The following is a 13,403-nucleotide window of genomic DNA, read 5'->3' on the forward strand; positions in this document are numbered from 1 at the left end:
GTTGTAGGTCAAATGGAAAATAAAAACACATGCAAATACACAAACAAATGAATAATATTCATATTTAAACGTTTGTGTATGAAATAATAACAAACACAAATTTTAACAATGGCACAAACCAGGAATAATATAGAGATAAATAATATCCCTATACACACACAGAATGAAAAGATGACTCCCTCAATTATACATCTCTACACAATTTATATACACACATTCAATATTTTTAGGAACATGAATAATGCAATTTAAGCGAAAGAAAACATCATCGTCATTATAAATAAATAAAGCTACAAGGTTCTTATTCGTATTATCGCCATTACATATAACCAAGTGTGTGTGTGTGTGTAAATATATCTTTGTGAGGACATTTTGTCTTTTTCAGGGTTAAGACCTGGATTAAAGGGTAGTTGTGATGGTAAAGGTTAAGAGTAAAGGGCTAGGTGTCCTCACTAAGACATAAAAACAAGTTTGTGTGTGTGTGTTCCTGGTTTTACTCATGTTTACGCAGTCACAGACAAAGATCGAGTCCCCATAATGTAAATGGTTACATTTTACTGTGACGACATGTGGAGTGTAAGTCAATGTCCTCTTAAATCATGAAAACCGGACTGTGTGTATGTGTGTGTTGCCCCGCCTCCCACATTCATCTCCTGTTCCTCTGTTCAGATGAGACTCGATCACAGACATATTAGTGGCCGGGTCACTGCTCAATCTGACCGATTTATACAAAAAAAATTTATCAAATTTGTCAAAATTGTCCTCTTTTTTTTCTTTTCTTTTCTTTTTAAAAATATGTTTTGAATTGAACTTGCAGCTCAGATGCTCTGTGGACAGAGAAGATGATGAGAATCCACACTCTGTGTCTTTTGCTTCTGTGTGTCAGTGTTTTACCAAGTAAGTTGGCATTTATTTTTTTAATCCTTATTTGTTTTCAAACTGTAATTTCTTACCTTCTCTTTTCCCCAAAATGCAATGAATTTCTCTCCGAAATCTAATGTTGCTCCAGTTTAGTCGTACAGTGTCTAGATTTATCCCACTCATGTTCTCTGAACGTAAATTTGAAGTTATATATGTTTAATTCCCATGCACACCATAAAAAAACACCTTTATTCATCCTCTTCATAGTATGTGAATGTGTAAGCTCCCTGCTCAGGCTCATTTTACTCCTCACTCACATGTTATGGTATGATCAGTGGATTAAGTATTCAAGCAACACATGTCACAGGGCTGAACAGAGGAAGTCACTGCTGCTGGTGAATGATGTCAGATTTGCCTGATGATCTCTTTCCAGAGGTTTATAGACGGGCAATCAACCCTGACATCCTCTTCATCCTGGTTCACCATCTGTCACGCCCGCCACATGCTCTGCCTCTCATTCCACTCGCCCTCTGAACTTTATCACATCACATACACATAATCCAGAAGGATCTTTTTTTTTTTTTACAGCTGACTGTAGAAAACCCCAGGAAGAAATAGTAAAATTGAAAGGAAATATACATGTACGTGCATGTACAGACGTACAGACAATTTAGAACATTGGAGAATGTGGTGACCAAAGAAATTTAAAACAAGGAAACAAGTGGTGACTATATACCTGATGTTATACTGTGTTACACTTGCAGGTCTTTAAAACAGGGGAAGGTCATTTCAGACCCAGTTATTCTGTACATAGATTCTTAAAAATAGTGTTTTTTATTTACAGTGTGTATGTACAAATGAAAATGGCCTCTATCGCACAACGAGCAGCTGTTTGTCTGCAGACTTCATCACAAAATCAACACAGGACTGAGGCAGAAAAATGCTCTGCTGTCTGTTTCTGCAACGCAATCAATCAACAACAGACTCCGCCTTTCAGACAGTTTGTCCAATTATCATGAAGAAGCCCAGCTAGGGTTGCCAACTTTGTCACTATGAAATAAGGGACAAAAAGTTGATGAGTATGGTTTTGTGCAGATGAATAAAATATCAGTGTAGAACTTTCCAGCAGGCAAAACTATCACTCTGTTTATCTATTTATTGTTATAATTAGTATCAAAGCACTGTTGTCATCAAAGTGCATCATCAAAACTCTTTTGTTATATGTTAACCTTCATATGTGTCTTTGTCAAACTACTAATCATCAGAACTTGTACGACTTGTCGGTTTTACAACCGAACTGCTGTCTAACTACCACTAACTGTGTGTGAAATAAATCTTAATAAAGACACTGGAGTTGTTGAAAGGATCAGTCAGTAAAAATCTGGACAATCAGTGACTCCCTAAACAAAATTCCCTACTACTAAACAACTACTAAAACAACTACCAAAACTACGAAACAACTACAAAAACTACTACTAAAACACTACCAAAACTACTACTATAACTATGAAACAACTACCAAAACTACTACTAAAACAACTACCAAAACTACTACTAAAACACTACTAAACTACTGCTATAACTATGAAACAACTACCAAATCTACTACTAAAACAACGACCAAAACTACTACTAAAACAACCAAATTACTACTAAACTACTTCTAAAACAACTACCAAGACCACTGTTAAACTACTACTAAAACAACAACCAACACTACTACTAAAACAAGTACCAAAACTACTACTAAAACAACAACCAAAACTACTATTAAACTACTACGAAAACAACTACCAGATCTACGACTAAAACAACTACCAAAACAACTACTAAAACAACTATCAAAACTACTACTAAAACTACCAAAACTACTACTAAATCAATAACTAAAACCACAATTCAACTACTACTAAAACAACAACCAAAACTACTACTATTACAATGTTCATGTGACTTCATCACATGAACACTTCATCATCTGCTCCAAAACAGCAGTGAAGAATTATCACATGTTTTTTACAAGAACAACCCCATGCAGTCTTGTAAAAAACTGTATACTGCAGGCAGTTAACATCACCTGTAACATTTCAAATATGCATAATAACGACAACATTTTAGTCCTGTTAAGGAAGTTTCATGTCCTTATGTCCGTAAACTGAGTTTGCAGCCAACAGATGAAAATTTAAATGGTGTTTCCTTAAGCTCTGATGACACATTATGGTAATTTTATGACTTTATATCTTTCTTTTTTTTTCTTAAAATGGACCTCTAATCTAAATAATTGACATGGATGATTTGTGATGTCATGGATGTGGATTTTTTTTTCCTCCTTTATCTTAGCATGTTTGTGTGCCCATGGCAAATATGCCCAGAAGCTCCTGAACGATTTATTCGCCAACTACACAAGTGCACTGAGGCCCGTGGAGGACACCAACACCATCCTGAACGTAACACTGCAGGTTACGCTCTCCCAAATTATCGACATGGTAAATCACATACGCAGATGACACCAGACTTTATGTTTGAGGATTTAACAGTCAAAAAAACAGCTGAAAAACATGGTTGATGAATTGAGGAGTTTGTCTCAATCAGTGTTTCCCAAACTTCGTATATGTATGGGGACCCACATTTTAAAAATGGTAAATTCTTGTGAACCAAATCAAAATTTTAATCGTTACAATGAAAATATGCATTTCTGGGGTAAGCAAATCTTTTCCAGGAGATGTCTGGTTAATTAAATTAAATTTAATTTCAGGTGTTTTGAAACTCAGTCTTTAGGAAACCCTGGTCTACACAAACTGCTAATGACTAATCAGTCATTTAAAAAATAACCTAAAGCAACTTTTTGAACATATTCTCTGTTACCAACTTCTAAAACGATATGCAATACTGCTATTTTTTTCTTTTTTATATATAACTGTAAATTAATATATTTGAATAATGGTTCTTTGGTCAAAATCCTTATAAATAAAAATATATATATTATGTAATGTAATGTAATTTATTTTTCAAGACAGGGACAATGCACAATAAAACATTAATCTTGTACAACAAGAGAATATTCATTGTGCCAGGTTGTAGCAGATTGCTATTTTCCACCTGTAGTCCCTGTGAAAATGTTGTATGCAGTCCTGTTGCTGATACCCACATGGTGGCATTACATCATTAATGCCTCTATGCTATTTTATTATATTTCTGTTCACGTCTAATATCTATTTTTTCTAACTTTTTTACAGGATGAGCGAAACCAGATTTTGACTGCATATTTATGGATACGGCAAGTGTGGGTTGACGCACACCTCACATGGGACAAAGACGATTACGATGGACTCGATACCATCCGTATACCTAGTAGTTATGTATGGAGACCTGATATAGTCCTATATAACAAGTAGGTCGGACTGGTATTGGGTTAATCATTTCATTATGGTCATGGTGTGTGGCTCTGATGGGTCAGTGTACCAGGCACAAGCTGAACAGTCCTTGAAGTCATTGTTCATGGGAGTGTCCAGGTCTCTGTCTGCATTTTATATATATTTATACATATAAAAGAAGAAGAGTTTGTAAAAAGAAAAAAGTGACCAACACCATAACCTCTTTGGTATAGTATTACAATATGAAAGCAAAAAGCATTTATCCTTATTGGAAATATATAAAATGCAGACAAAACGCTGAGGTAAGAGTTCAACTCTACAAAAGTTGTTGATTCCTCCCTCAGTTGGTGAACTTGTGCCTTTGTATCCTGATTCTGCCACTCCCTTGAATCATTCTCCACCTCCTACTATATCACATCAAATCTATAGCAACAAATCACAACATACATGATCTGTACATGGTAAATCAGAAACTTTACAATAGAGAAAAATAGAAACCCAACACTTCCCACAATGAGAAAATGTCAGGGTTTGTACCACAGAGCTTGGATCCAATATGCACGAGACTGAGTCTCGTGCATATTGGAAGGCAAGAGAAAAAACAAACCCATAACCAGAATACAAAAACTAGATCAACTTGGATCGTAACTCTAAAAATGAACAAGGTAGTGAAGAACATGGAGACTAAAAAACGCACTGACAAAGGGAAATGAGTGACTTAAGAAGGGGTGCTGACAATCAGGGAATAACACCAGGTGCAAACACTCAAGGTAATCAGACAAGACAAGGACAAGGTAGACGAAGTGCAGACCAACAGGAAAACCCTAAACTCTCACCAAAATAAAACAGGAAATGACAAAAACATGACTCCCAAAACAAACATAGCTAACAAATTTACCGACGTGTAACAGCAAACACTTGACATTCGTGCAAAGAAGAAGAGAGACCATGAACAGATGTATAAGAATGGTATTGAATGGCATGGTCAGGATAGTTCTAAACATGGTTGCAATATTATTTTGTATTATATTATATTATATTATATTATATTATATTATATTATATTATATCATATTATATTATATTATAGTATATTATATTATATTATATCATATTACATTATATTATGTGTATTATTATATATGAATAGTATTATAATGTCATGTAGAAATAACAATACTACTACTAGTAATATCCTTGCAACTTGATCTGGATCCTGCAGCCTAGGACTCACAGGCGACGACTACTATTACTACTACTACTACTAATAATAAAAACATAGCATCAGGTCTGGATCTGGATCCTGCAACCTAGGAATCACAGGTATCTGTAGAATGAGGAGGCATAATCTAGTGGAGACAAAAAGGTAAGTGTTCAGTCATAATGTGAAATGCACAGACAAAGTTCCCCGAGCAGACTAGGCCTATAGTCTAGTTCGGGTTCCCCAGACTCAGCACTCACTATGAGCTTTATCAAAAAATAGTCTTCCACAAGAGAGGAGCCTGGTAACTAAGGCTCTGCCTCCCATTTATTCCACTCTTAACGATTCTGGGAGCCACAAGAAAGCCTACATTTTAGGAGCAAAGTGATCAGCTCACTAAGGTATGATGGGGCCTGATTATTAAGTGCTTTGTAAGTATAAATTTGATTCTGGATCGTACAGGGATGACGATCCCTGTATGACTGGTATCCAGAGACTAGTATCACTGAGAACAAAGCTGCGCTAATGTCTTTTTCCAGATGAGTTTTCTTTGCCTTTCAGTGCAGATGATCGTTTCACTGGCCCCATGGACACCAATGTGGTAATTCAACACGATGGCCAGATCATGTGGGATTCTCCCGCGATCACCAAGAGCTCGTGCAAAGTGGACGTGTCTTTCTTTCCCTTTGACGCTCAGCAGTGCAGGTTCACCTACGGCTCCTGGACCTACAATGGAAACCAGCTGGATATCCTGAACGCGATGGACAGCGCTGACCTCGCCGACCTGGTGGAAAATGTAGAGTGGGAGGTGTTGGGTATGCCGGCTAAGAAGAATGTGATTGTGTACGGTTGCTGCGCTGACCCTTACCCGGATGTGACCTACATACTAATGCTGAAGAGAAAAGCTTCCTTTTATGTCTTCAACTTGCTCATACCATGCGTGATGATCTCTTTTCTGGCTCCACTGGGCTTCTACCTGCCCGCTGACTCTGGAGAGAAGGTATCTTTGGGAGTCACCGTCATGTTGGCCCTCACGGTCTTTCAGCTGTTGGTGGCAGAGATCATGCCGCCTTCTGAGAACGTACCTTTAATCGGTAAGGGTAATGAACTGGGGTGGAATCCCAACATGTGTTGACTTTGTTGACCCTGTTCAGACCAAGTATTAACATCCATAACATTATAGGTGATCAGATTGTGTACAGATTGTGTTATGTTCTGATCTGAAACTCCTACTCTGTTATTTGCTGTAGTTGTAGAAGTATGATTATGTACTTTTTATCTGTGGAAGGCACCTTCTCGTCTGTCCTGCACAATTTGTTTTTACCATTGTCCTTTTCTGCAAATAAATGTATCTTCTTCTGCAGGAAAGTACTACATTGCTACGATGACTATGATCACCGCCTCTACTGCCCTGACAATCTTCATCATGAACATACACCACTGTGGTCCAGATGCCAAGCCTGTTCCCAAGTGGGCCAAGACTGTCATTCTGCAGTACATGGCCAGGATGTGCTTTGTTTATGAAGTTGGAGAAAACTGCATGTCACCGCAGCCAGAAAAACAGAAGGCTTCACCCTTGAAGAACACCAATGTCACCATGAATGGACAGGCAGGACCAGGCAGAGAGGACTGTGTCTTCAAAATAGACAGAGGACAAGAGACGGAGACCGCAGAGGAGAGGGAGGACATGGAGCAGATGATCAGTCCGATAGGGTCAATGGGGAAAAATCCCACCGACAACTACGGCACTTGGAAAAATGGCATTTTCATGAGCATGGACTGCGGCGATTCGACAGGTCATAGGAGGTGCAGGAAGGGAGGCGTGAGTGATGGAGAGTTGAAAGAAAGAGAGGCGTCGTGCAACACTCAAAGCAATGAAAGACTGCTGCTGCGCAACGTTGAGTACATTGCCAACTGCTACAGGGATCAGAGGGCCACGCAGAAGAGAACCGGGGAGTGGAAGAAGGTCGCCAAAGTTTTAGATCGCTTCTTCATGTGGATATTTTTCATCATGGTGTTTTTCATGAGCCTTCTTATCATGGGTAAAGCAATTTAACGCAAGAACTGTTGAGAGGTCAGTCTTTAAAGATAACCACAAATACAATTGATGCTTGATTTAAGTTATTTCAAATACCTTTATTTGTTCAATACTTAATTTGTGTAAAGCCATCTGGGCTAGGTTTCGCTACTGATTTCCTGAATCAATTTAATTCAGATTCACAAGGTACAGATTTGATTCAATTGGAAATAAATTAATTTAGAGATGTTTCAGTTTCCGTACCAATTTTGTTTGGTTTTGTAAGAGAAAAAAATTGCGATCTCTCCAATTTGGTGTATCATTAAAAACGATTAATTTTTACATTGAACATTTACCCAAAAGTAGATTAAAACAGGTTTTCTTCTGGAACATACAATGTAAAGTTGTTATTTAACCTGGGATTCAGGTACTTGCCTGGATTTTAATACAATGCATTGCCTCTCCAAGGGAAAAAGTAAGGGCAGCCCTTTTCTAGAGGACATGTCCCCAACTTCACAACTGCAGTCCTGAGTAGATTAAGTCTTCAATAACCGTCTTGTTTGAGTTTAGTTGAATTCACGTCATAAGGCTCAGCTATGAAACACTGTATTAATTGAATATTTTTTTGTATAATTCTGAGCTTTTATTTTGAATATTCTCAACAGGTTGTGAGTGTGGGTGATAATTATTTGAACATGTGTATTTTGAGGTGGAAAATGCTGTGCAATTACTCTGTCATGACAATAATCAGTGAAAGAAGCACAGCTTTAGAGAAGAGTCATTGCTGAGAAATACTGTACAACCAGGGAACAGCTGTATGTGTGGTCTCAGTGTGACTGAAATGGATTATCTCTTAAATCCCCTGGATTACAAGCATTTGCGTATCTCTCTCTCTCTGTATTATCCTCTATGCTGCAAAATGTACTTTTTAGCAATGATGCTTCAATGAATCGGCAAGACTGTATTTTCAATCGCTTTTCAGACTGTTTGGTAAACATATTATCTTATATAATACTATTACTATCACATTAGGACAACTGAATGAGACCAATGGACCTGAAAAGACAATCTGTGGAAAATCCTTACGTTGAGGAACAACATGGCGAGAAAGTTTTGTGAATAAAATCTCATTTTCCGAGCCGAATCTGAACAGAAATCTCAAATCTGCATGTTTTTGGACTGTGGGAGGACACCAGAGAACCTGGAGAAAACACAAACATGCAAACAGAGGAACGCTGTGTCTTCTTGCTGCAAAGGCAAGAGTGCTAGCCACTACACCAACAGTGTGGCCTAAAGGGTCAAATCAATTAACTAATTCACTCAAGGGTCCATTACGTCCGTTTCTCTCGGGGGAGATGATTAGTTGTAATGTCCAAATGTCCTCAAGGCCTTTGTGTGAATATGAACAACGTCCTTGTTCCCAAAGGCCTGATGTGGCCACTTCAGCTGTTTCGCTTATTATTTGTTCCTCTGAAAATAAATTTGAAAAAGCATTACCACAGTAACATATTGTTTTTAATTTAATGATGCATTTCAGAAATCTAATTATGTATAAAACAAAGCAGCTGTTAAGAGGGGACACACTCTCAGCAAAGACCATGTTGTCGCAGTAACTGTGGTTTTATATATGGACATTAAAATGTTTTATATCATTAAACATTTCATCAAAGTGATGATATGGGAAGTCACATCACCGGCCTCCTGTGGGTGTCGTTTAAAAACACACTCTTCACGAGGGAAAAAACAAGTTATCTTCATTATCAGCCAGAGGTTTGCTAATTGTCCAGGGATTAATTAGACTGTGAGACAGTTAATAACATATTATTAAGTCACACCCCGGTGGAACTCATTAATATTATTTTTTTGAGGCATCTATAGCTGATGTAACTCAGCTTATACTTGTATTTGATCCAGTTACAGTACATAATATTGTTGCAGTGGCCCTTTAATGGTGATGTTTCATTTAGAGAACGTGTGATATTATTATTATTATTATTGTTGTTATAATAAAGGAAAGTGGTAATACATTGTGGCCTGAAAATGTGACTTCTAATTTTGACTTGATAAATTAATTCATTCATTTTTTTTGTGTTGCTACAATAAACGCCCTCAGAAGAGTTTGTTCAGTTACAAAATTTGCAAAACACTGAGATTGACACCAAATTCAAAATGGTCGACTTCCTATTGAGTCGAAGGCTGAACAACATTATCAAATTTGGCGAAACTAAGTTTCGGCCCGCTCCATAGACGTTTGACATGAGGGGGTGTTGCTGAGCCATTTTGCATTGGTTTTTCACAATTCCTTTATTTTATATAAAAATTTGCGCCAGTTCTGATTAGCTTGCCAACTTTCGTCCATTTTCACACACGTTTAGGGGTAAAATTTGAGATTGTTTCGGAAGAACAATTGTCATTTGTCACTGTGAGGATAGCAAATGTAGACCACACTGCTTCACAATGTTTGTTACTGACCGCTTACATCTTGTTACGAGTAGGTGGTGCAATGTCTGGCTTTGCAGGTTATCTTCGTGGACCGATTGACCATGAAAAAGAAGATGAAAAAAAGAATAGAGACGGGACAAAAACCTGCTGCATGCTCTTCCTGCAAACATAAATAGTTTGGGCCACTGCCATGCGCTAACCTGCATACTGGTGAAAGGAAGGTGTGAGTGGCCTCTGTCTGTGTGGCTAGTGGGAACACAAAATGTGAAAATGTGTGTTTAACTATCATTATTATTATTATTACACCACTGAAACTTGGTCAGATCACAGTTTCCACAGATCTTGATGTGAGTTTTTGTCCATTCATTGTCTACCGTGCGTCGTACGAGGGTCGGGGGGCGGCTGGTGCCAATCCCAGCTGACTAAGGGCAAAAGGTGGCGTCACACCTTGGACAGTTAACCAGTCCCACATTGAGACAAACAACCGTCCACTCTCACACTTACTCATATCCATTGGCAGTTTATAGGGTCCAAAGAAAACCGAACAACCTGAGAAAACCCACCACTATTCCACCATGTGGCATGTCATATTCCTAAATATGACATGTAATTAAACAGCCAAGTTATAACATCACATCATAGATAATTATGAAAGTTGATAACAGGCTGACTTTGCAAATATGAGAAGTTGCACGTCAAAGCACAAGATGTGGTTATTATGGTGATTTCACTCACGCTGTTGCACATCAGCATCTTGAGCATTGAGACAAAAACTGTTTTTAATGTTTTAAATGTACTGTTTTTGTTTCTCTTCATTTTAAATTGTTAATACACTATTTTAACATGCAGTACATTCTAAATAACTGCCAGATATTGAAAGTTATTCTGGAAAAAATGGCAAAAAGCACTTAGTTACAGGACATTTTCTGGTACATTTTGAGGCTTAGGTCTTAAAGGGTTAAAAATAAAACAAAATCAAAAAACTGCAACTGGGCTGAAACCTTACTACAACCATCAGTAACTCCACATTTCTTCTTTTGATATCCAGATTTTTATCACTATAACATCATTTATTGTTATTGTTGTTATTTTCATTGATCCTGACATCCATCACCTTCACCTCATCCATCATTCACCTCACTGTCCCTGAGGCAGCCGGTGACGTAAACAGCTCAAGCTCGTGGTGACGTTAAATAAAGGAAGGACAGAGCCGATCTCAGCTCTTCACTCAGGGCTGCAGTCAGTCACGTGTTTGTATTTGTGTGTTTCTCCTGTCATGTCTAATGATTGTGTTCATGTCTGCTCACTAATCTGAACAGAGAAAAAACATGGACAACAAATCTTTGTGGTTCATCTCAGAGTTGAACCTGGATCCATTTCTGATCCCACCCGGTGCGAAGTATCCCATATTTCTTCTCGGCATCACGATCTACGTCTTCAGCATCATCTGCAACCTGGTGCTGTTGACGCTGATCGTTTCGAGGAGGAACCTCCACAAACCCATGTACTTCATCCTCTTCAGTCTGCCCCTCAACGACCTGATCGGTATCTCCGCCATGTTGCCCAAAGTGCTGTCCGACATTCTGACGGAGACAAACACGGTGCAGTACCCTCTCTGCGTTCTCCAAGCGTTCTTGCTCCACATGTACGGCGGCGGCATCCTCTTCATCCTCGCCGCCATGTCCTTCGACCGCTACGTCGCCATCTGCATGCCGCTGCATTACAGCTCCGTCATGACGCCCCGCGTCCTGGTCTGCATCGTGGCCCTGGTCTGGGGCCTGGACTTTGTCCTGAACGTGTCCCTGTTCTCGCTGCAGACGCGGCTGCCGCGGTGCAGGACGCGGGTGAAGAACGTGTTCTGCGACAACCCGTCGCTGCTGAAGCTCACGTGCGAGAGCACGGCGGTCAACAACATCATCGGCCTCTTCAACACGGCCGTCATGCAGGCCGTGAGTCTGTCCGTGCAGGCGTTCTCCTACGTGAAGATCCTGCTCACGTGCGTGCTGAGCGGCAGGTCCGAGGCCAAGATGAAGGCGGTGAACACGTGCGTGGCGCAGCTGCTCATCCTGGTCATATTCGAGGTGGTGGCGATGTTCACCATCCTGTCGCACAGGTTCAAGAACGTCTCTGCTGACCTGCAGAAGATCATGGGCATGTTGATATTCCTCGTGCCGCCGCTCCTGAATCCCATCGTGTACGGGCTGTACACGAGCGAAATCAGGCAGACTCTGCTGAGAGTCATGAAAAACAGAGTGTCCCTTTAAACTGAGCATGTACTGTGTGTGTGTGTGTGTGTGCATGATGTCAGAAGATGTTGAAGAAACATCTCACAAACCTTGAAATAATGTCCACAAAGCAAAATGAATCACTTTTAATGATTTTTTTCTTCTGAAAATTCACTGAACAGTCAGAGAATTTGTTTAAATTATTTGAAACACTCAAATCAAGTGACTCGATGATCAAAATCTCAACTTCACACATTATATCTGCTTCAGATTTGGCAAAATCTTTCCTTGTTTGTTGTTTTTCTGTCCTCAAATGCACGTCAGATATGAAAAACATGTGATATTAACAAAGTGTTAACAAAGCTGTTTATGATTTAAGTTGTTTGATGCTTTCATAATGAACAGGATTTAAACCGATAGAATTTGCAGTGTGTGTCAGTCAAATTTACATTTATTGACATTATAGAAGAAATTAACAGTACAAAAATCTAATGTGTAAAACACAAAAAAACACCAGTTCACAAAACTTGAGGAAGTGTAACAATTGTATCTTCAATTTCAGACCAAATCAAGAATAATTCACCTAAAGTTTATATACTTTTAACCTGTAATTTAGTCTTTTCTCAGTTAAATCCCACTGAGATTAAGAAGACAGAACCTAGTCAAGGTTTATTTCAGCAAAACTCAACAACACGAAAATGTCGAAGAGGACAGAGCAACAATCAAACCTCAAACGAAGCAAATACAAACAAAGAAAAACAAAAATCCACACAAAATATAAAAAAGGCAAGAAGCAAAAATAAGAATCCAAGTCAAGTCATAAATAAAGTATAAAATAATGTTCGACACAAAATAATTGACCTGTTTCAACACAAAAGAGTGTTGTCTTTAATCATCAGATTATTTATTTATTTTTTTTTTCAAAAGGAACAAAAAGATAAAAATTAAACCAACCAAAGAAAAAAATCAAAGTTAAAGTAAATCAAACAGAATCTGGTTTAATAACTTTAATAACTCTGATTTTAGAAACACAACATCATTTTCTGCAGTTTTACTTCTATGAATTTTATTTGAAATGAAGTCAAAAAATGTCAAAATACAATTAAAATGAAATGTAAGATTGTTGTATTGTTGTAAATATGATACTTTTAATAGGTTATCGTGTGTTTTCCTCTCACACGTTACTGTTGGTGTGTAAATTGTTGATTTTAAGTTCAGTGGTGAATGATTCTGAGTTATATCAGATATATCCTAATATATATGCACTAATTAATGTGTGTTTG

The 13,403-nt window shown here is 38.3% G+C and overlaps 2 protein-coding genes across 2 annotated transcripts; both read left to right on the forward strand.

The window, feature by feature from the left end:
• Positions 1 to 677: 677 nt before the first annotated feature.
• Positions 678 to 7,736, forward strand: chrna10a (cholinergic receptor, nicotinic, alpha 10a). Its single transcript, XM_044043157.1, has 5 exons — positions 678 to 897; positions 3,202 to 3,347; positions 4,098 to 4,252; positions 5,998 to 6,530; positions 6,801 to 7,736. The coding sequence occupies exons 1-5, from the start codon at positions 843 to 845 to the stop codon at positions 7,490 to 7,492; spliced, it is 1,581 nt and encodes a 526-aa protein (XP_043899092.1). The 5' UTR covers positions 678 to 842; the 3' UTR covers positions 7,493 to 7,736.
• A 3,136-nt stretch (positions 7,737 to 10,872) lies between these two features.
• On the forward strand, positions 10,873 to 12,873 carry LOC122781064 (olfactory receptor 4F4-like). The gene has a single exon (XM_044044562.1). It carries the CDS (start codon positions 11,224 to 11,226, stop codon positions 12,157 to 12,159), a length of 936 nt encoding a protein of 311 aa, XP_043900497.1. The 5' UTR covers positions 10,873 to 11,223; the 3' UTR covers positions 12,160 to 12,873.
• The last annotated feature ends 530 nt before the right edge of the window (positions 12,874 to 13,403 follow it).

This window comes from Solea senegalensis, linkage group LG14 (assembly GCF_019176455.1).
Source record: "Solea senegalensis isolate Sse05_10M linkage group LG14, IFAPA_SoseM_1, whole genome shotgun sequence".
Taxonomy (NCBI): Eukaryota; Metazoa; Chordata; class Actinopteri; order Pleuronectiformes; family Soleidae; genus Solea; species Solea senegalensis.

Excerpts from the sequence above, each read along its gene's own strand:
- chrna10a (XM_044043157.1), top strand. The coding sequence starts at position 843 with ATGATGAGAATCCACACTCTGTGTCTTTTGCTTCTGTGTGTCAGTGTT. Across the intron at positions 3,348-4,097 it reads TCTCCCAAATTATCGACATG|GATGAGCGAAACCAGATTTT; the intron begins GTAAATCACATA and ends ACTTTTTTACAG. Across the intron at positions 4,253-5,997 it reads GATATAGTCCTATATAACAA|TGCAGATGATCGTTTCACTG; the intron begins GTAGGTCGGACT and ends TTTGCCTTTCAG.
- LOC122781064 (XM_044044562.1), top strand. The coding sequence starts at position 11,224 with ATGGACAACAAATCTTTGTGGTTCATCTCAGAGTTGAACCTGGATCCA.